At 39.1% G+C, this 21,437-nt stretch overlaps 1 protein-coding gene across 4 annotated transcripts in view; it reads left to right on the top strand.

The window, feature by feature from the left end:
* Nucleotides 1-21,437, top strand: part of ano10a (anoctamin 10a) — a 21,883-nt gene extending 446 nt beyond the window's left edge. The window contains exons 1-15 of one of the 4 annotated variants that reach the window (XM_029426251.1): nucleotides 3,538-3,625; nucleotides 4,778-4,924; nucleotides 5,002-5,199; nucleotides 5,544-5,678; nucleotides 6,423-6,542; nucleotides 6,794-6,978; nucleotides 7,178-7,562; nucleotides 8,468-8,523; nucleotides 8,625-8,699; nucleotides 9,188-9,376; nucleotides 9,455-9,646; nucleotides 11,285-11,413; nucleotides 13,554-13,670; nucleotides 16,985-17,001; nucleotides 20,269-21,437. In XM_029426251.1, the coding sequence (XP_029282111.1) occupies nucleotides 4,789-4,924; nucleotides 5,002-5,199; nucleotides 5,544-5,678; nucleotides 6,423-6,542; nucleotides 6,794-6,978; nucleotides 7,178-7,562; nucleotides 8,468-8,523; nucleotides 8,625-8,699; nucleotides 9,188-9,376; nucleotides 9,455-9,646; nucleotides 11,285-11,413; nucleotides 13,554-13,670; nucleotides 16,985-17,001; nucleotides 20,269-20,338 (2,004 nt within the window). In that variant the 5' untranslated portion in view covers nucleotides 3,538-3,625; nucleotides 4,778-4,788 and the 3' untranslated portion in view covers nucleotides 20,339-21,437. Of the gene's footprint in view, nucleotides 1-3,537; nucleotides 3,626-4,777; nucleotides 4,925-5,001; nucleotides 5,200-5,543; nucleotides 5,679-6,422; nucleotides 6,543-6,793; nucleotides 6,979-7,177; nucleotides 7,563-8,467; nucleotides 8,524-8,624; nucleotides 8,700-9,187; nucleotides 9,377-9,454; nucleotides 9,647-11,284; nucleotides 11,414-13,553; nucleotides 13,671-15,346; nucleotides 15,843-16,984; nucleotides 17,002-20,268 lie in introns of those variants that run through there. The other 3 variants (XM_029426250.1, XM_029426252.1, XM_029426254.1) reach the window with 3 other exon arrangements.

The following is a 21,437-nucleotide window of genomic DNA, read 5'->3' as shown; positions in this document are numbered from 1 at the left end:
ATATATCATCAGTATAATTATTACAGATGTAAACCATATATGATTTAAACAGGTGATACTATATAACATAAATATTGTAATTTAACAAAACTTGGTGATTTTAATCATAGCATTATAAAACTGTATGACTGCATGGTTGCATTGCATTTTGTTATCTCACTGACATGGTTTTACTGGAATATTGCCATAATTAATGGGATTATTACTCCGCCTGTTTTATGACAAGTTAAAATGTGTTAGCAAAAAGTGGAAAATTATCTTACAATGAAACTTCAACAATCCTTCCTCTTTTGTTTGTAGTAGGCATGTGATCATGTGAAACCAAAATCTTATTTTTTTTCTGAAATCAGTGTAATACTGAAAATAGTCTTGTTAAAATTGAAATTATTGATAACAGTTTATGAATTACAATAATATATTTGAAATCCACAGCCACATGGTTTCAGTTACAGCTGATTACAGGAGAATGAGAGTCGAGCCATCAGAACAGCCTATTTCCTGAGAAATAAGATAAAACATCTGTGTAGGTGCACTATGGGTGTGCAGTAGAATATAGTGGCAGCAATCTTTTGCATCCATCTTCCATCCGACGGTCACAGTTTCGATAAGCGGATATCTCGTCTGTAGGGGGAGACCCTGGAGGAGTCAGGGCAGGATCAGAGTGGGTTTTTTTATCTGCAATTTTATCATTTTAAGAAATAGTAGAAAATACTATTTATTTTGTCTTAAACAATATTAGAGTTTTGTGACAGTACAATGTACAGTATAAAGTGATGACTTTTGAAATATTATCAGTTTACTAAAGTGTTACCAAATATGCAAGTAAAGCTTCAGAAGAGTCATTATTGAACATTACTTCCTGCATTAAGACCAGTCACACCATCAGTTTAAGATTGATCAAATGTTCTTATCCTGTCTTTCAGTTTGAATACTGGGGCTAACTTTGCTGTATATAGATTGTGTTTTTAAGTTTGTAGAGTTGTATTATATCTTTTACATTTTTGCAATACTGGGCTAGCACTTGTATGAAATAATTGTTCCAATACTACATGATTCCAGTGAAGTGTTATTTGTTTGTTAGAGGGGACAGAGTTCGATGGCCTTTTGTGTTAGTCTTAGGCCATGGATATAATGAAGACAGTAATTACAGTATGTTGGGAAATGATTATGCAAACGTTCTTAAAGATATTCATACACTCCATTACTGATTACCATGATTAGTACAGATGCATGTGATTACTTGTTGATTCAGTTATTTGCTCAGGTGCACCATATTAAAAGTAGAGTGGGCCCACTGAGGGCCCATATGTTTGCTATGCCACTCATATACTGAAGGGGATATGTCAGGGCACACTGAACTGTTGTCAGGAACCTAGCACCACCTCCGCTGGCCAGATTCTCCTAAATTATATTATGGATATTTGTGATCCCTAGAAGATGAATCTTATTGATTTTAGTGCATCCTTAACCTTTGCTCAATCACGGCCATCAGTCCAAATGTTCCACCTGTGCATACTAAATATCAACATTTAGTGGGCAGGTTGGGATGAAATACATTGCGCATGCTCTTGTTCAGCCTTTACCCTTTCCAAGGAAGAGGAGTCCAACTATCGGCCCATGTTATCTGATAATAAACACAATTAATAAAAAATAAATAAAAATAAAGCACATTTTAATTATCTAGATCAGGGGTGTCAAACTCATTTTAGTTCAGGGGCCACATACAGCCCAATTTCATCTCAAGTGGGCCGGACTAGTGAAATCATATCACAATAACCTATAAATAACGAGATCTCAAAATGTTTCCCTTTGTTTTAGTGCAAAAAAGTACACAGTACATTCTGAAAATATTTACATTTAATGAACTATCTTTTTACAAAACATTATGAACAACCTAAAAGTGCAATTTCAACAATATTATGCCTCAGCATATCATTTAGTTGCATTACAACTTACAGATCAGTGTATCAGGCACAAAACATTTAGTCACAGGTATCTGGAACAATATAGTATTTTACTTTATGATCAAAACAAATTGTCAAGAGATAGAAATAATTTTAAAATTACATTCATTTCCACATCTGTGTAGTAATCCTGACACCACACAAATACAAACTAAAGTGGCAACTTTTAAGGAAGAAGGTTAAGTTATCCCCCTGCCTTGTAAACATATACATGAAAAATACATAAAGGTTGTGTCTCTTTGTACTGCAGCTGCCGACTGACATTATATTTCACACTGTTCAATGTCTTTAAATATTTCCACAGTATGTATTCATTTTCACAGAAATATATTCTTACAGAAATATATAATGTGCAAAAGTGTCTGAAGCAGCATTTGACATTAAGTAGGCTTACTCACTGTTCAGATTGCTCCTGAAACTTGGCATCGTTTAGCGTTACAAGTGCATCAATATCAGGCATCAAATCCTGAGTAGCAGCCAATTTCAGAATGTCATTTAAGTGCTTGTGTGTGAGCCTAGAGTGCAGCTTTGTATTATTGATGCTCATTACAGAGAAAAGTTGTTCACAAAGGTAGGTAGTCCCAAACATGGACAAAACCTTTGCAGTGAGGGCTGTCAATGTGGGGTACCCTGGCAAGAGATGCTGATAAAAGGTGTCCAAGCCCACCGAGGCAAATTTGTCCTACATATCTGAATCACACTGCAAGTTGATTACTTCATGTTGGATGTCGACGGGCAGATCAGAAGCCTTGACCGTGAACGGCAAGCGAAACACTGCAGTATGGCTTTGATGCTAATGCTATTTCGCTAGCTTTCACTGCTGCATCACCGATATCTCAGCTACGGGTAACAACAGACTGCTGTTTCTTCAGACCCGCTAACAATTCATTTATCTCCTCAGTTGTCATTGCAAGCTGTTGTATTTTTTTTATTTTTAGTGATGCCAAATATTATATTTTTTGAGCACTGAAACCTTCTGTGAACACACCAAGCACACAGCTTTCCCACTCACCTCTGTGAATAAATAGGAAACGGTCAATTTTTCTTGGAAAACTCTACACTCCGTGTCCACTTTTCTCCTTTTTAGACAAAGACATTTTGGATAATGAGGCTGCGAGTGTAATGTTGACAGAACCCGCCAGCTCCAGAAGGTTTTTTTACCGGCAGCTCAGCATGAACAGTTTGCTTGCTTGGCAGTGTTGTGTGCGACCCCCAGTGGACACATTTGAAATAGCAGTTACTTGTATTGAAAATGTGAAGTTAATGTCTTCGCTGTAATTTTTACACTTTGCAAAATCATCCTGCGGGCCGGATTGGACCCTCTGGCGGGCCGGTTCCGGCGGGCCGTATGTTTGATTCTAGATAGACCATTTTGATTAAACATTAAAGATTACAGCAACCTTCTATTTGTAAATCAGAAATTAGTTGAATTACCCACTTTTCTTTGTGCGGAATAACATTGAGAGAAACATAGATGTTCTGTAGTAAAGTCTCCCGCGATGTGAAGAGAGCTGACTAGCTGAGTGTGACAGCTGAAACCTGCTGCTGCTTGTGACGTGAAACATGACTCCAGAGCCATGTTGTTCACAGATCAGTCCCGAGGCTGCAGCAGAGCCCGTTCCTCACAGACAAAACCATCCGGGGAGACTAGCTCTAAAGTAGTGAGTATGGAGTCACTTGTACTGTAGCGGTATGCGCTCTCCAACGCTACTTTACCACTTTACTAACAGGCTTCGCTCATAAACCCCCCCCCCCCCCCCCCTTCTGTGTCAGCTGTTTCTGTCAGTAGTCTATGGCCCTTGTTGGATTCAACATTCACACTGAAACCTCCGTACTTAACCCTCAGGGACTAAGTGAGGCCACCTGGCTGCAAAGGCTTGAACTGGTATACACAGGAATGGGACACCATTTTATGGTGACATATCACGTTACCGTGACAACAACAAAACATGTTATAATTGTGGGTTTTTATTTAACTCCTTTTACGGCCTAATTTGAACGTCTTCCAGGCCGAGGAGAAAGCTAATTTTCAAGTAATCAATATACTTGTTTGTCAAAACAGCATGAAAAGAAATGCTTGAAGAATGAACTGGCTGTTTAATGGAGTCTATGCTTTGCGTTCCTCTGATTTCATGTATTCCATCTTAAATCCTTAATGTTTATGTTTCTGTGTACATTTAATACACCAGGCTGAACACCCATGTGTCCTCCTCTTTCTCTAACTTTTTTTAACCCTGTGTTTTACATCACCACACTATGAATTATGGGTAATTCCGTCTGCCAAAGTCTTAAGAAATGCTGGTTTATGGAAAGTGTGCATAAAGGGTTCAAAATGTCTGCTAGAGAGAGCCCTCATGCACCTGATCATTTGGCAGTGGGACAGACCTAAACCCTCATGGAGTTTGCAGAAGCATGTCTCCAAGTCTGGGAGTGGACATTGGGACTATTATCTATTGTCATGTGTTCTCCAGAATAATGATTCTACTGGTTCTTGACACACCTTATCAGAGAGATTTCCAGAATATTTAGTTAACTTCTTTACTTGTTCTGGCAAATATCTCTGTTGATTCTCTTTCTGTGGGTTATTTACATGAAAGATGCACAAAAAGAAACAATAACTAATAACAATAACTACTAATAACAAAGTCTCCAAATAAGTTTTACAGCTGGAAATGTGGGGGGACATTTGAATGATCTTCAATTTCAACTTTTAGAATTTAACCTGTATTATATTTTATATTGCATGTTTTGATAAGATAGTATATCACATCTTTTATAATTATTCAATATAAAATCCTCTCTTTGTGGTGCAGGTGAAGGGGAGATGGTGCAGGGTCTGTCAGCAGACAGCAGCAGCTACAGTTTCACTCCTCTGGTGGTGCTGGAGCTCGCCTCAGACACCAAGCAGGAAGCCACTGCATGGTTACTGAGCAGGATCAGAGACCGGCAGCAGAATGGAGGTGTGGAAGTTACAGTTCATATTTACACTGTTTCTATTGCATTCATTTAGTGTTTCTAAGCCGGTCTTCTGTCCCAGGTGCTGAGCTGCTGGTGGAGCAGCTGGGCCCTGGAGCTGGGGCTCAGGAGAAGGAAAACCCCAACATGTTCCTGGTGGGGGCTACATGGCAAAGGCTGCTCACTGGAGCTGAGGATGTGGGCCTCTTCAAGGAGTTCAATGATGGATCCATGAGAGGCTTCACCTGCGCCAACAAACACAACTTTAAAGACTTTAAAGGTAAAGTCCAGGAGGAGGCTGCATGGGGGCTTGTGAGTATTTCTGCTGGAGAATAAAACTTAAAGCATATATATATATATATATATGTGTGTGTGTGTGTGTGTATATGTGTATGTGTGTATATATATATATATATATATATATATATATATATATATATATATATATATATATATATATATATATATATATATATATATATATATATATATATATATATATATATACATACATACATACATACATACATACATACATACATACATACATACATACATACATACATACATACATACATACATACATACATACATACATATACAGTGTGTGCTCTGTGTCTCCAGGGTACGGGGACTCCTTCCTCAGTATGGCTGAGTGTCAGTACATCATTAAACACGAGCTGGACACATTACGGGCCAAAGATGAGACCCATGTCCCTGGACACACCCAGGCTAAGCTCTACCCCGGGAAATCTATCAGTGAGTGTCTGTCCTCGTCTGTTTGTCAGGTATCTAACTCACTGGTTTACACAAAAGCAGACATTTCCATCCAGAAACAACTTCCAGAGATAATCATCTAATTCATTTATCGAGCAAAAAGGCTAAACATTGTAAAGTTCTCCCCACTGCTGCCTCGCTTTCTCTCTCTTTGTCTCTCTCACTCTCACTGTAGCAGCAGTATGGAAACAATACATATGCAGATGCAGTGAAATCCTCCCTAAGCGAGATAAGGAAGCAATAAAGTTTCAGTGGAGATAGGCCGACTCTCTTCAGTGCCTTTATTTGACAAATCGTGTTAAAGCAGAAAGTAATAATTTTGCTACAAATGATGCAGTCAAGAAATGGCAGATGAAATGATTGAGCTCTCGTGTTCTTGTGTTGAGTCACTCTGTGTAAGACAATAGAAATGATTGCTTATAGACCGTGCACTGTGCACAGCTGTTGTTTGTCTGTACTTTGGGAAAGTGAGTTCAGACAAAGGCTGCAAGGCATTTTCATGTCACTCAAAAGTCTGCAAAATATCTTCCAAATAATTTAAACTTTGAGCAAATAAAGATTTACTCAACTACCTCCACACAACATTTTTATTCATCATGCTTTCCATTGTTAAAGCAGATACATATGGTTTGCTGCTGGCCCTGAAGACAATAGGTTGCAGAAAAGTGTAAAGAATAAAAATGAAAACACGGGAGGTAACAGGCTGTTTTCTTATATACATTTTAGTTCGCAGACTGCAGTCCAAGGGGATCCTGATCCAAGTGTTTCCTCTCCATGACAAGGAGGAACTTAAGAGGCTGTCTTTTTCTTGGTACAAGAAGGTGAAGTTTTCCTTTCAGCCTCTTGGTGAGTAGAAGATGTACCAATTATCTCTCATTTTCTGTCTTTGTGTGAAACCCTGATGAGATAAGCACATACACTCCACATTATTGTAACTCTACATGATGATGCAACATTTGCCTTACTAATCAAAGTTGTTCTCAACCTTTGTGGATGTTGTATTCCTCTTTTAATTTCTCTTCACTTTATAATTATTTTTCTGCCATGTTTCATTATTATTCCTCTCTGCTACTTTCTTCTCCATTCTCTATCCCCAGATGACATCAGACACTACTATGGCGAGGGTCAGGCCCTCTACTTTGGCTTCCTGGAGTACTTCACCTTTGCTCTGGTGCCTATGGCTCTCATTGGAGTGCCTTACTATCTGTTTGACTGGGAGGACTACGACAAATATGTCGTCTTTGCTGTGTTCAACTTGGTCTGGTGCACCGTTATCCTGGAGGTATGGACAGTGATTGTATCTACTTATAAGTCACTTGGTCACCTCAAGTGGAATTACAACCTAAGGGACAGTTAAAGAAATGTTAAAAGTTGTGACAATGCAGCCAGAAGAATAAAAGGAGTGTAAAACATTGTAGCTTGAATAAATAAGAATGTAGTGAAAGCTGAGTAACAGATGAGCCCAACCTTTCCTCCACCAGTTATGGAAGCGTTGCAGCACCTCACTAGCCTACATCTGGGGCACACTGAGCAGGAAGAAAGCCTTCGAAGAACCTCGTCCTGGTTTCCATGGCGTGCTTGGGTTCAACCCTGTGACGGGCCGCGAGGAGCCTCTCTACCCTAACACCAAGAGGCAGCTGCGGATATACCTGGTGTCCCTGCCCTTCGTCCTGCTCTGCATCTACCTGTCCCTCTATGTCATGATGATCTACTTTCTCATGGAGGGCTGGGCGCTGTCAGTCCACGATGAGGAGCCCACATTCTGGACGGGAATCCTGCTGTTCATCCCCAGTGTTATCTATGCTGTAGTCATAGAGATTATGAACCTGGTCTACAGATATGTGGCTGAGTTCCTCACTGAGTGGGGTGAGCAGGCTCTTAGTATGGAAACAATATTATTACAGTAGTGCTGTATTTTCATTATTCAGACAATCTATAATCTATTTTTCATCAGAAAGTCAATCATCATAGATTTTGATAATTGATAATCCCATTTGAAATGTGAGAATCAGCTGCTTTTATCATAGCAAAGTCAATATTTGGGCTTTGGACTGAATATGTGATGGGCATGTGATGCTCTTTTCTTTCATTTGTGATTAACAAAATCTCAACAGATGAATTAATAATTAGAATAGTGTTGAGTTGACACTTTTGTCCACAGTGACACTGACGTCTGTGACACTACGGGACAATTAAAGGTTTTAGGAAATATAGTAATATAGATTCACAGAATGTGCTTGATTGACATACTTGTCTCTTCTGGTAGTTGTTAGTTAGGTTGTGTCAAAGTCACAGGGAGAAGTTGTCATGCTGAGAGAACTCTAACAGGAAACATGCAGGTGTTTATTACACAGTGAAATGAAGCACACCGAGTTGCATTATAGGACATGAGCTTCACCCAAACTAGGTACTAAAATATGCTGCATTCATTTTTTCACTTTTGAATTCTGATGTTGAATGGAATTATAATATAATAATAATAATAATAATAATAATAATATTATAATCTGTTAGTCCTCCTACTTCATAGAAACTCCATACTCTTTAACTAGGAAACCTTTTTCAGTGATTGGACAGAAACAACATTATTGTAATTATTTTGTAAACTTCAAAAAAGGAAACCTTTCGATATTTTCCTCTTTCATTTTGGATGGCAGGCAACGCGTAGTAAATGCAGTCGAAAGATGTGTGTAGGTGTATGAGTGAGTGTGTTGTGGCTGAAATGAGGATTTCTGCACTTCATTGGCGTGTTTTCCCCTCTGTGTACTTAGAGAACCACAGGCTCGAGTCTTCATATCAGAATCACTTGGTCCTCAAAGTATTAGTAGTGAGTATAAATGACAGATTTATGTTTCCTATAACATTGCCCATTCTGTCCTTCAGTGATCACAGTGCAGCTTCTCATGTCATCATTCTTTTCCCCCATAGTTCAACTTTTTCAACTGTTTCGCCTCGCTCTTCTACATTGCCTTCGTCATGCAGGACATGGTTCTGCTCAGACAGGTAGGCCTACCTCCTTTATTCTTTCAACGCTATATTTCATTTGCTTCCTTTTTTAATTTCTTAATTTACTTTTGCTTCCTTCTATTTCCTGATTCCGTTGTTACTTCCCTTTTGACAGCTTACCACTTTTCTTTGTTTCTTTGTTTCTTCCATTTTCTTTGTTTCTTTCTTCCACCTTTCTGCTTCCTCCCCTTCCATTTATCTTCCCTGTCTCCACTCTTTAGTTCCTGCCTTCACTTTCTTTGTGGCTTTTTTCTGTTTCCCTACTTTTATTTCCATTCCTTTTGTTGGAACACTATAAGGGCGAGAGGGCATCCTGAAAAGAATGTGTGCGCGGTCCTGTGACTGTTTCTACATGCTCTGCATACGCGTGCACAAATGTGTGTAGAACAAAGGGGACATATTTCCTCCCAACACTTTTCTATTCACCTTTTATATCTTTTTTCCTCTCCTCACCCCACCTGCTCTCTGTTTTTGTCTGTATGCAGAGTCTGGCCACATTGTTGATCACCAGTCAGATCTTGAATCAGGTCATGGAGGCCTTCCTGCCGTACTGGCTCCAGAGGAGACGCAACAAGAAGATGATGCGCAACGTTCAGAAGAGAAGAGCTGTGGAGGACGTAGAGCTTGCTCTGGCCGAGCAGGTCCGGCTGGAGGCCGACATGAGCATGTACTTGGTATGTGTACGGGGTCTATTTCTATGCAGATGAAAGCCTTTATGTGCTTCAGAGTCCATTAATGAGTGTGTCTCTAAGGGCACCTTTGATGACTACCTGGAGCTGTTCCTACTGTTTGGTTACGTCAGTCTGTTCTCCTGCGTCTACCCTCTGGCTGCTGTCCTGGTGGTGCTGAACAACATCACAGAGGTTTACTCTGATGCCTTCAAGATGTGTCATGTGTTCAAACGGCCCTTCTCTGACCCGGCAGCCAACATAGGAGTCTGGCAGGTGAGATATACACTGCTATTTTCTCTTGGAATAACTCTGTCAGATTGCTTCGGGTACCTTTATGGATGTATCACAGTATTCTTGACACAAAGGAGGCGGTTGATATTATTTTCAGGAAATGCAAAGCTAAACACATGACCTGATGTTGCAGACCAAAGGAAAGGTTAAAATCTGATGGAGCAGCTTAAGACCAACAACTAACACACATATCCTTGGTTGTTTCCATGGCTCATCTCTGTCTGACATGTGATGTGAGCAGTGTTAACTTTTTTGTAACAAGTAACATAACGCAAAGTAATCAGTTATTAAGTTATGTTTTCAAATAAGCAATGTGTTACAAAAACATCACGGTGAATAGCAAATTGCACCTGGGGCACCTGCATACGCACAGCTCCACAGCAGCAAGGGAAAAAAAGAACCATGCTACAGTTCAGAAACAGCAACAGCTAGCTTTTAGTTCAACTGTCACTCTGAGGGAAATTAGCCAGCTTGGTTAGGTGGTGGAGAAGAAGCTACTTGTATCAACTGAAGAGTCTCCATTATTCATAATCCTAAATTTCCCTCGAGATGAATAAAGTATCTATCTATCGATCTATCAAATCCTTAACATGGTATAATATGGCTTAAAGCTCCAAAGCTTCATTCATTATGTTCACATTAGAAGTATTTTTATTAATAACTTACAGAAAAATTGTGTGCAATAGTCCAATGTGTAATTCTGAGCCACCTGCTCGAAATAAATAGGGGGCAGTATTTCACCTCTAAATTGGGTCAATACAATCTCTAATGTTTATATTTTAGATGTAATAGTTTGGCAAATGTATTGTATTTTAATGTATTCATTATATTGTTGATTGCATTTACTCCTGTGTAATGCCTGTCAGTCAGTCAACAGGGCAAGAATACCAAAATTCAATCAAACAACAGGGAGTCTGCACTTCCCCGGTGCTGTGGCTGAACTCCAGCTAACTGCTAACTGAAGCTACGCTGTTTCCCGGGGCTGCAGACAGATAAACAGTCAGAGAAACAGCCTCCTGGCAGCTGTGAGGACAAAGAGAGGTGGTGCGGGGGGGTTTCTTGTTCCTATAAAACCAGAACAAGTCTGTAATATTTAAAAGATACACACAGCATCTCTGTAATTGTCTCATTTCCAAAATTCACAACCTGTTTTTTTATATAACGTAATATTCTGCTTCAATCCATATTTGCTGGCGTGTAACCTTATTTTTAAAAACGTTTTCATTGTGGTCAATAAACAGTTTTCTCTTCAGCTTTCTGCACGCACCTGTATTAACGTTCTGTTCTAGCAGCCATCTAACAGGGGGCACTGTGTCTGTCACTCCTGCCTGCACAGGTACACAAAGTAGTTTTCAATTTTGGTAATGCAAAAGCACGTTACTTTTCTTAGTGGATAACACTGTAATGTAACAAGTTACTGTTAAAAGTAACATTACCCAACACTGGATGTGGGTACACTTTGAGAATGTTACACTTCCCCAGGGACAAAATATTGTTCCTAACCCGAACAGTGCAGATTATTAAGAAAGGTATCATGCACTGTGGCCAGGTTGGGAAAAAAGGTTTTCATTTGTGGAAACAAGTCTGATTGTTGCTGTCTGTCGGTCTGTCTGTGTCCAGCTTGCCTTTGAGGCCATGAGCGTGATTGCTGTTGTGACCAACTGCTCGCTGATTGGCATGTCTTCACAAGTCAAGGCTTACTTCCCCGACTCAGAGCTGCAGCTCATACTATGGACAGTGGCTATTGAGGTACTTCATACACACACTCACACACAAATACCTCTCAACCTCATCTCTATAAACAGATTCTGCATATGACAGCCAGAGACAGTCAGCCAGAGACCGTGTCTGGCTAGAGACTGTCTCTGATTGACCGTCTCTGGCTGACAGTCAGTCAGAGACGGTCAATCAGAGACAGTCAACCAGAGACAGTCAGTGTCAGAGACAGACAAAGGCAGTCATTCAGAGACTTTCACAGGTGTTAACAAAGGCTCAGTTCCATCAAGTGTATGTTTGTGAGCCACAGGGAGCCAGCATCTACATCAGCAGGAACCTAAATGCATTTCCAATGTTATCAAGTACACCTGTGCTTTTCCTACTAAGACATGCCAACAAGTCTGTTGTGAAAATGTTATAGGCTGCAGCATAGGAAACAATGTAACATTATTTAAATCCCAAAGTAAAGGAGATAATGCCGTCCCACAATTCCTTGCGGCAGCCATATTTAAGGAGACGGCAGACCAACGTCAATAACATTGGCCGTTGCATAATTACGTAGCCTTGTGTAAGAATAGTGGGATTCTCTTCTTGTCCTCCTTATGAATTCTCCCTCACATCTTTCCTTGAAAGAAAAGTGTTTAGGAAAAGACAGAGGATGTCCATTGTGTTCAGTATTCGACCGCAGCTCCAGTCTCAGTTCTGTCCAACAGGCTGGATACACAAGGGTTCTTTCAACTACACTGTTCAGTTTTTGGAACCACATCAAGGAATAGAATTAAAGGTCCTGATATCCACCACGGTGCTGTTAGTTATTCTGATTAGACCTCTGCTCATTATCAGGATTATCAGAATCTGATTAGGGGGTGGGAAGGGTTGGCTACAATCGTCACCTTCTCAGCAGAGCAAAAAGATATGCTGCATTGTCCCTTTAGCTAATGTCCAGGTCCCACTTAAGGTCATATATCATATAGATATATCATATATCATATATATATATCATAGTATATATAATCATATATCATATATATATATATATCATATATATATATATATATATATATATATATACACCTATATATACCACACACCATATATACACACAATATATAGACACACACACACATATATACACATAATAGATATATAAATAGAGAGAGAGACACAGACGAGAGAGAGACACAGAGAGACAGAGAGAGACAGAGAGACAGAGATAAGAGACAGAGAGACAGAGAGAGACAGAGAGAATACAGAGACAGATAGAGAGAGATAGAGATATATGATATATAGAGAGAGAGATAGAGATATGGGAGGGGAGAGGAGAGAGAGAGAGATAGATAGATAGAGATATGGAGGGAGAGATAGATAGAGATATAGATATAGATGAGATAGAGAGAGATAGAAGAGATAGATATAGATAGAGATGAGAATAAGAGAGATATGATATATAGAGAGAGAGATATATATATAGATATATATATATATATATATATATATATAGATATATATATATTATATAATATAGAGTATATATACATATATATGTATATATATATGTGTGTGTATATATATATATATATATATATATATGTATATATATATATGTGTGTGTATATATATATATATATATGTGTGTATATATATATATATATATGTATATATATATTTTTTATTTTTTTTTATTCACTTTGATGTGTATGTGTGAAAAGAAACGGATGTGAGGAAAAAAGTCAAGTCAAGGCACACACAGGCTCTTCTCATTATTCATCTTCACCTCGTCTGATCATTTATACATGTGGTGAGCAAGAGTCATCGTGCATGTAACCTGTCAAGATGAGATCCGAGAAGAACTTGAGTAGAGTGCTTTGTAAGCACACAGTATTCTGGGTAACCAAAGGAATCAATCAAATGTATTTATATAGCCCAATATAACACATTTGTCTGGTGGGCTGTACAGGATACACCCTCTGTCCTTAGACCCTCACACCACACAAGGAAAAACTCCCTAAAAGAAACCCCACAATTAAAGGGGGAAAATGTTAGAAACCTCAGGGACTGAGACTGAGGATGGATCCCTCTCCTAGGACGGACAGACGTGCAATAGATGATATGTGTACAGGATAAATAACATAATCAAGCATGTTCTCTTTTTTCTTAAAAACTATGATTTCAGCATGGGCTGCTGGCCTTCAAGTTCATTCTCACCTTCCTCATCCCGGATGTTCCCAAACACATTCAGATCAACCTGGCCCGCCTGGAGTTTGAATCACTGGAGGCCCTCAAGAAAAAGGTAAGATCTGACAACAAGTGTGGAAGCTTCAACATAAAGTCAGTTAACAGCACAAATTACAGCAATGACAAATAAAAGAAAACTATAGCAACATGTTTATAATTACATATGTTTTAATGACAGAATAAGCCGGTCTATTGCATATTCCTTTATATCACACCTATGGTTGGTGTTGGAGTGTACAAAACTATAATTAACAGTATCCTCGAGCAAAAAAAAATCGAATTCAAAATAGAACCAACAATACAATAAAATGCTATTAGCACTCACACTCAACATTTCAAAACGCTGCAGTATTTTTCTGCAATTTAAAATGCGGATTATTTTATTTTTAATGTGCAATGTGCCAGGTTATGTCATGTAGCCTTACCAGTAGGCACACACAGCTCCTCCGTTTACTACAGTGTTGGCAGCTGACAATTGAAAATGTAATGGAATAATGAGTGTGCTCTCAGACACTGCTCAGCTCTGCTCTGTGACCGGAGATCCAAATATTTCCAATAACTCCAGAGGACTCATTAAACGGCGCCCACATTATGCGCCTTTTAACTAGCAAAATGGAGTTGGACAGGCCATAAATGGTCTTGCGTATGCACTTTAGAACATGCTATAGAAGGTTTAAAAAGAGCTGACAGAGTTCAGCTGGAGGACATGTCGAACGGCATTAAGCAGGACAGCGAGCATTAAGCAGGACAGCGAGCATTAAGCAGGACAGCGAGCATCAGCGCGGCTCGAGACTCCACATTGTGTTGATGCACACCTGAGAACAGCTCATCAGTGCTGACAGTGAGTGAGTGTCCTCATCAGCATTGTTATCTGCCACTGCTGCGTGTAACATCTTAACAGATGTGACCTCGTGTTGGAACAAACTACACTGTATAAACATTGAGATGTTTTTAAAAAAGGATACATATTTTCACTAGATATATTTCAAATCTGTACAACTATTTGTGAAGAATATGTGACTTATTCAGTGACTATATTCATTACTGTCCCATCAATCCAGGCTAAGTCCACCATCAACATTTTTCTTAAAGCTAAAACTGGAAGGAGGCTTTAAATTAAAGATATTACTTCAGAACTGTTATTCATCTGCTCTTGTGATCATTTTAGTTTGTAAATGATGCTATTTGAAATGGAGCCTCTGCTCAAATCCCTGAAGGTTGCGGTTTGATTTTATAATATTGTATGAATGTCTCGTGTGCAACAAGGGAAGGACCCAAACTTGGAGCAATAGGTAGGAGGTTTATTGAAGGGGTTCCCCGGGAAAGGGGACAGAGGACGGAGAACATCCGGCTCGTGGAGGCAGAGGGTGAAGTGGGTAGCAGGTAGAAGGCAGGCGTGAGAGAGAAACAAGCAGGCGACACAGGGAAAACACAAGGAATGACAGGCCGTGACAATGAATTGTTTATGACGTTTGTATGCTCTTTATGTCACCTCGACTACAAAACCCTATAATTATTCTTGCCTCCAAAAACATGGAATTCATTCCGGCTTTGCACTCCTGGGTGGGAAGCAAATAGTCAAATCAAAACATCATGTTGCCGTGGGCAACTTTCCACAGTGTAAATGTGAATTGTCATTTTCAAAATCAGTTAAATTATGTTATAAGTTTGACGTGAATGTTTGTCTTTGTATGTTTGATTAAATGTGAGTTTGAACTTTCTATCAAGCAGGACAAGAAAGAATGGACTTTATAAGAGAGCAGAATTCTACACAGGATCCAATGGTTGCTGTTGGCTACAGTCGGGTTACCATATCAGACTGAGATGTTAAACACAAGGCACACACTTTTTCTGGTTTCTTACATATTGGCATCAACATTGTCTGTGAATTTCAGTCTGTTGTCAGCGTGCAGCATGTTCCAGATACTTGAAACTGATCACAAAGGGGACAGATGCAACAGACCTGCAGAATTTTAATTACTAAGTAATTAGTAAAAAACTAAGGCATTTCAAATGACTGCCTTAGTTTTATCAACCCCAATGAGCAGAGAGCTACAGAAAAGCTAAAGCCTAACGTTACTGTCCTTCACTCGCGTTAGCTTTGCTCCAGTCGACTCGTTTCACCATTACATGCTAGTTGGCACGTGTTTCTACGGACGTAAAATGGATCGATTTCTTATTAAAAAGTTGCACAACAGGTGGACAGAAACAAAGCGTGACAAACGAGGAAAGTTAAGATTTGGCTTTGGAGCATCAAACCACCGCAAATCGAGAGGAAGATGCTGGAGATGTGGTTTGTGGACAGACAACGGGTGCTCCCGTTAAAAAAGAAAAAGAAAGGTACGAGCCATACAAAATGAGCAAAGGAAATTTCAAGAAAAGTGGACAGAGGAGTTTGTATTTGTCCTCCACGAGTCGAACCCTTCATGCTTAATGTGCAGACAAACCCGCTCTGGTTTTAAGAGAAGTCAATTTGGAGCCGCATTTCCAAACGACGCATCCAAAATTCAACGAAATTTACGCACCTGTAAGAGAAATTAGTTTTTAAAAAATAGAGCGGCTTTCTTCTCTTTCTGGACAACAAAGGCTCATACACAGGACAACTAATACAGCTGAACGATTAACTGAGGCATCTTTTGAGATCGCATGGATTTTGGCTCGGGCAAATAAAACTTCTCAGACTCAAATTGTGAAAGAATGTTTTTTGGCTTCAGTAGAAATATTGTTTGCAGAGTTTAACAACATTATCCCAGTATTAAGATAACCCTGCTTTTAATTAATGCATTGGTTGGCTGCATTGCATATTGTATGTTCTGGGTGGAATGACAGTTTAATAAACAGACATGCTTTTTATCACTGGATGTTGCTTTTCATACTTTGCGGTAAAAGTGGCTCTCCTATTGACTTTGTCCTATCAATGTGGCTCTCACGTAAAAAATAGTGAAGACCACCGCTGTAGACAGAGTGGACATGTTCTGTACGTCCATTACAACATGCTTATCGTTAGCTTCATCCAGCATGAACAATGGGCTTAATGCCTGCCCCAGAGCACTTGCTGAAGACAAATGGTGGGCCTTCTGTTAACAGTATTGATATGGCTCCACAGTAAAGCATCACTCAGTGGTTCTCTGAGCTGTGCTCTGCTGCTGCACAATATCGCCATTGTACAGCTTTGACTCTTTACACTTTCCATCCCCAGTTTCCATAATCCGGTTTTCTAATAAAATTTCTGAATTACACTGAAGGTCAGGAGTTCACATTGTTACTTTATTGTGTAAGATACAACTGCAGCTTCCATACAGTCCTGTATAATGAAGCCTCAGTGCAGTGCTCTGATCACTGCTGTTATGTGCTCTCTTGGTTCTGCAGAGACAGCTCCATGGAGGGTGAGTAGCTCTGGAAGACATTATTTAAAGTAATTTATACTGTTGACACTCATCTAATATCCTAACTCCAGAGGTTTGTTTGTGAATCTGTCATATAACATATCTATTATTATTGTATATCATATATAACATGAACGCTGATATATTTACAGCATCACCTTTTCCAAGGTCATAACCGTGATTAAAACATGCATGGCATAATTATGATCATCACTTACTCCAGATGAAATTTATGTTTTGTTGCGTGTCGATGAGCCTGTTTTTCTGTGGATGACCTCTGTTTGACCTCAGACTCAGATAGAGCTAGATGAAGGGAGTTACTCTACTGCTTGAGGTAAACCTTGACAATACTCTGACAGAAGTACATAGACAGACCGACAGAAGGTAGACTTCTGGTTGGAAGAAACCAAATCAATAGATTTGTTGCAGAAACATTTGACAGTTGTGGATTCGGGCTGTTTTTGTGAAATGATGAGCTGAGCTCACAGATCTCAAACTTTCATCAAAATGCAAGAAGCACTCGTACAAACTGGTTATGTCTGAAGTGGCACGTACCAGTGAGATAGTGGTATAGTAGTTATACAATGCACCAAGTTCCTAGGCCACTTAGTCTGCAAGGTATCTTATTTCCACAATATTCCAAACTTTTAGTGAAGACCCATCGTCCTCACAGGTGGCAGATAAATCCTGAAAATAAATTATAGCACCACGGCAGGTGATTTCCATCCAAATGACATCTCACCCGGTCCACTACCGACGTGATGATTCAATAGTATGTGCTCTAACCCTGCATTAAATAACTAAAACATGCTAACCTTGCTAACACAGCTATACGGTCAAAAAACTTTGTGCGATCCAAACTTGCAGCATCTTACGAGCATACCGTAGTTAAAAACCTCTTTTTGGCCATCCTCACGGAAAGCTATCATCTGTCGTCATAAATAATAAAATATAGCACTTTATCACATTATTACAGAAAAATAGTAAACAGCAAGATAACCTTGGTATACTCCACCTATATCAATAAATGAAAACTAATGAATTCATTTAAAAAGTATTTAACACTTGTAATCTGTCATGCCAACATAAATGTTCTTCTCAAATATAAATCTGTGATTGGGCTCTTACAACTGATTTAAGACTATTTGTGGCATTGATCCATTTTGCCATATTTATGATTTTCTCCTAGTTATGAATGAAACTTACTCATTTTAAATATGAGGACTGAAGTGAGCTAAAATATATAACTTAAATAATCTTAAAGAAAAACTAATATTATGTTTACTGTATCATCATCATGGCTGCTAATTAACTGAGAAGTTTTTTTAACACAACTCAGCAACTTCTACAGTTTAGGGGAAATGCTGCTGACAACTCCTCCTGCAGTATATACTAATATCATATATACTTTTTGGGAAAATATTCTTAATAAACCCACAAAGTCAGGATCCAAATCAAATAAGAGTTGTAATCAATATTCTTGCAAGAAGGAGCTGAGTTATGTTACATAGAAAATATGTCCAAACTCCCACACTTCAGGTTGTAATGCTGCCATGTGTTGCTCAGAGGAGTGAATGTCTCCTCCATGGTGTTTATACGCAGATCAAATCAAAGAACTAGTTTGGGATAGTTCCTCCTTTGGTTACACAAATGGTTGTTACAGGAGGGGAAGATGATTTCCACACCAGAGTCTTTGATCTGTGGTTCAGCAGCAGTTCACACCTCTGTCCCCTGCTGTGATCAAGCAATCAGTATTTTGCTGCCTCTGTGCCCCTTAACTGTGATATAATGACCATATATCACGGTCTGAAGTGAGCTATTGCTTTTATAAAACGGTTACCAAGTGTGGCAATATGAAAGAAAAATACACACTCCAATTGAAATAGTTTTTATTATTAAATAATGATGTTCAAATTAAAATAGTCCCTCCTATTATTATAGTATGTCATATACTCTAATATGATATATTTGAAATACAATGACTGAAGTGACAGGCAGCATGAGTGTTGTTGGATTCAATGCTGCTGGGAGTTATCATAATCTTTCAATCCCATTAGCAAATCAAACAGAAGTGTTTGGTGTGATTAAAGTGCAATATGAATGTGAGTGCAACATGCTCACAGTCAGAGGAGGACATGCTACATAAAGATCTCACATTCCCACAGGAGACATTTGATCAGACCGACAAGTGACTTTCTTGGCTGTACTTGTGTAGCTCCAAGTCACCTTCCACTGCGCCGCCATCTGAGCACATCAATCACAGCAGAGGAACACTTCAGACCTGAACCCTGATTTCATTAGATACAGCTTAATGTCAGCCCATTGGACACAGTACTTTCTGAAAACATAACACATTGCACACATGCCTACATTAGTGCTGTAGTAGTGACAGAGTATTATCTGGAAGAGAGAACAAAGATGTAGCTCAGGCGATCTCTAGTGATCTTTGTGTGCAGGGAAAGGTGTAGAGTTGTCAGAGGGCTGCTTAACATAGTGAAACAATATATCAGGACTGGATGAGTCGTGCTACAGTAACAGGCTGTTTCATGCATGACTCTGAGTGGTTGTGATTGCAGCTGCTGGGCATAAAACGGCGACACACAAAGTGTTGTGGAAGTTTTCCTGCTTTACTCTGGAGAGATGTATATCAAGTCAAATAAATGGTGATAGAGACAGAGTTGTCTTTGTCCATTTATTTGAGATCTCAAAGACACCAGTTCTACAGAGCACAGTGTAGTCTATAGGAGGACGCTGTTTGGAAGAAAACACAGGCATTTTATACAACTTGGTCTGGAGACGAGGTGATGAAAAACCACAGGGGACCGGGCCAAACTGCCCTTTAATGCTTGTAAGGTAATATTTATGTAAACAAAATATTGGGTGATACACTCAATATTCTGTCTCAGTGAGTTAATTAGTTTGATCAGGACACATCTGTGTCCTGTCTCTTGTTAGTTAATCAGACTAATCAGGATATGTCTGTGTCTTGTATTCACATGAAATGGCAGTTGGTCCTGGTTTGATCTAACCGACACTCCCATATTAGCATCAAATGGCAGTTGGCTTGTTTAACAGAGGGAACTTGTACATAATTAAACAGTAGACATTTAAATTGCTATTACAAAAATCTCTGCCCAGCACATCTTACTTTATCTGTCAGCTAACATAGCAGATGGATGCTATCTCCTTTAAATAAGTGACACACACGCACATACTGCACCTTTGCGTCGTGAAACAAATCCACATGAAGCTGTTGCTGTGTTTCAGAAAATGCTTGAAGCCTCGGAGCTCAGTGAGAGGATGCAGTGAGGAGGAGAGGAGGAGCTGCAGACGCTGATGGATCGCCAGCCGCCGCTTCACACAGCTTTACATGATCACTCTTGCATGTATGTTTACGCTGCTTATCTGCAACATGTTCACAGTCACTGAATGGAAACAGATGGCGCTAATCAATATTGTAGTTTGGGATTATGCAAATGTTGAAGTTTGTCCACTAATGAGTTGTAAATCAACCTTTCAAATGTAAGCTGCTTGTAATTGTGTAAAACAATACAAGCTCATCTGGAACTGCACTCCAAGTATGGAAGCAAATATTGGCCATAACCGAACACTTAATGGTGAAATGTAATCACTACTAAATACTTGGTATTTAATACCCAAAAAAACAATATTTGACTTTGAAAACCATCCATCTGCATTCATGTGTCGTGTAGTCCCCTCTTCTAGTTCATCTCAAGTAGTGAAAGTTCAAAATCTCCTAAAAAAAAAACCTAGGACTAAGGACTCAAATTCAGAAAGAAATTAAATTGTACAATATATATTCTATTTTTGTTGCTCAGAATGTGTTGGTAATTTTGAAATATAAAAATTAAAAAGAAAATAATTCAAGGTTTACAATTCAAACTTGAACACGGGCTACCAATAAAAAACGCTTTGAAGGTGAAGGCAATGGATCAGAGCTCCTCTCAGTGACACAGTCCGTCACACAGCGGAGCTTTATCTGAATTTGTGACAGCAAAACTTGAAATTGTTTTCTGGGAATTCAAAGCCCATAAATTCACATAAGATAGTTGTGAAAACCAAATGTTTGTTCTTTTTAGATTTCAACATGAAGTATTCTGTAGTGATTAAACCCACACTTAGCTATTCAGTTGCTTAAAAGGTTAAAATAATGTTTCCTCATGACACATTTGTGTTGGCATGTGACAGTTACAGTGAAGTTAAACCATGCACTCTTGTAACACTCTTGTAACAACCTTGTGCCTTGAATTGCAACGCCTATCTCAACATGGTTTTCTATGCTCTGGTGAAAATGTTGAGAATAAAGTAGATTGAAAGGAAGGAACTGAATCAAGTTACTTCTTATTGTAAGGAAATAAAGAGGGGAGTTCATAGAAAGATGAATGTGAATAAAGTGGAGTGTGCTATTTGCTCTG

Source organism: Cottoperca gobio, unplaced genomic scaffold (genome assembly GCF_900634415.1).
Source record: "Cottoperca gobio unplaced genomic scaffold, fCotGob3.1 fCotGob3_146arrow_ctg1, whole genome shotgun sequence".
Taxonomy (NCBI): Eukaryota; Metazoa; Chordata; class Actinopteri; order Perciformes; family Bovichtidae; genus Cottoperca; species Cottoperca gobio.
Note: the sequence above shows the minus strand (reverse complement) of the source record. Positions and strands in the feature narration are given on the sequence as shown.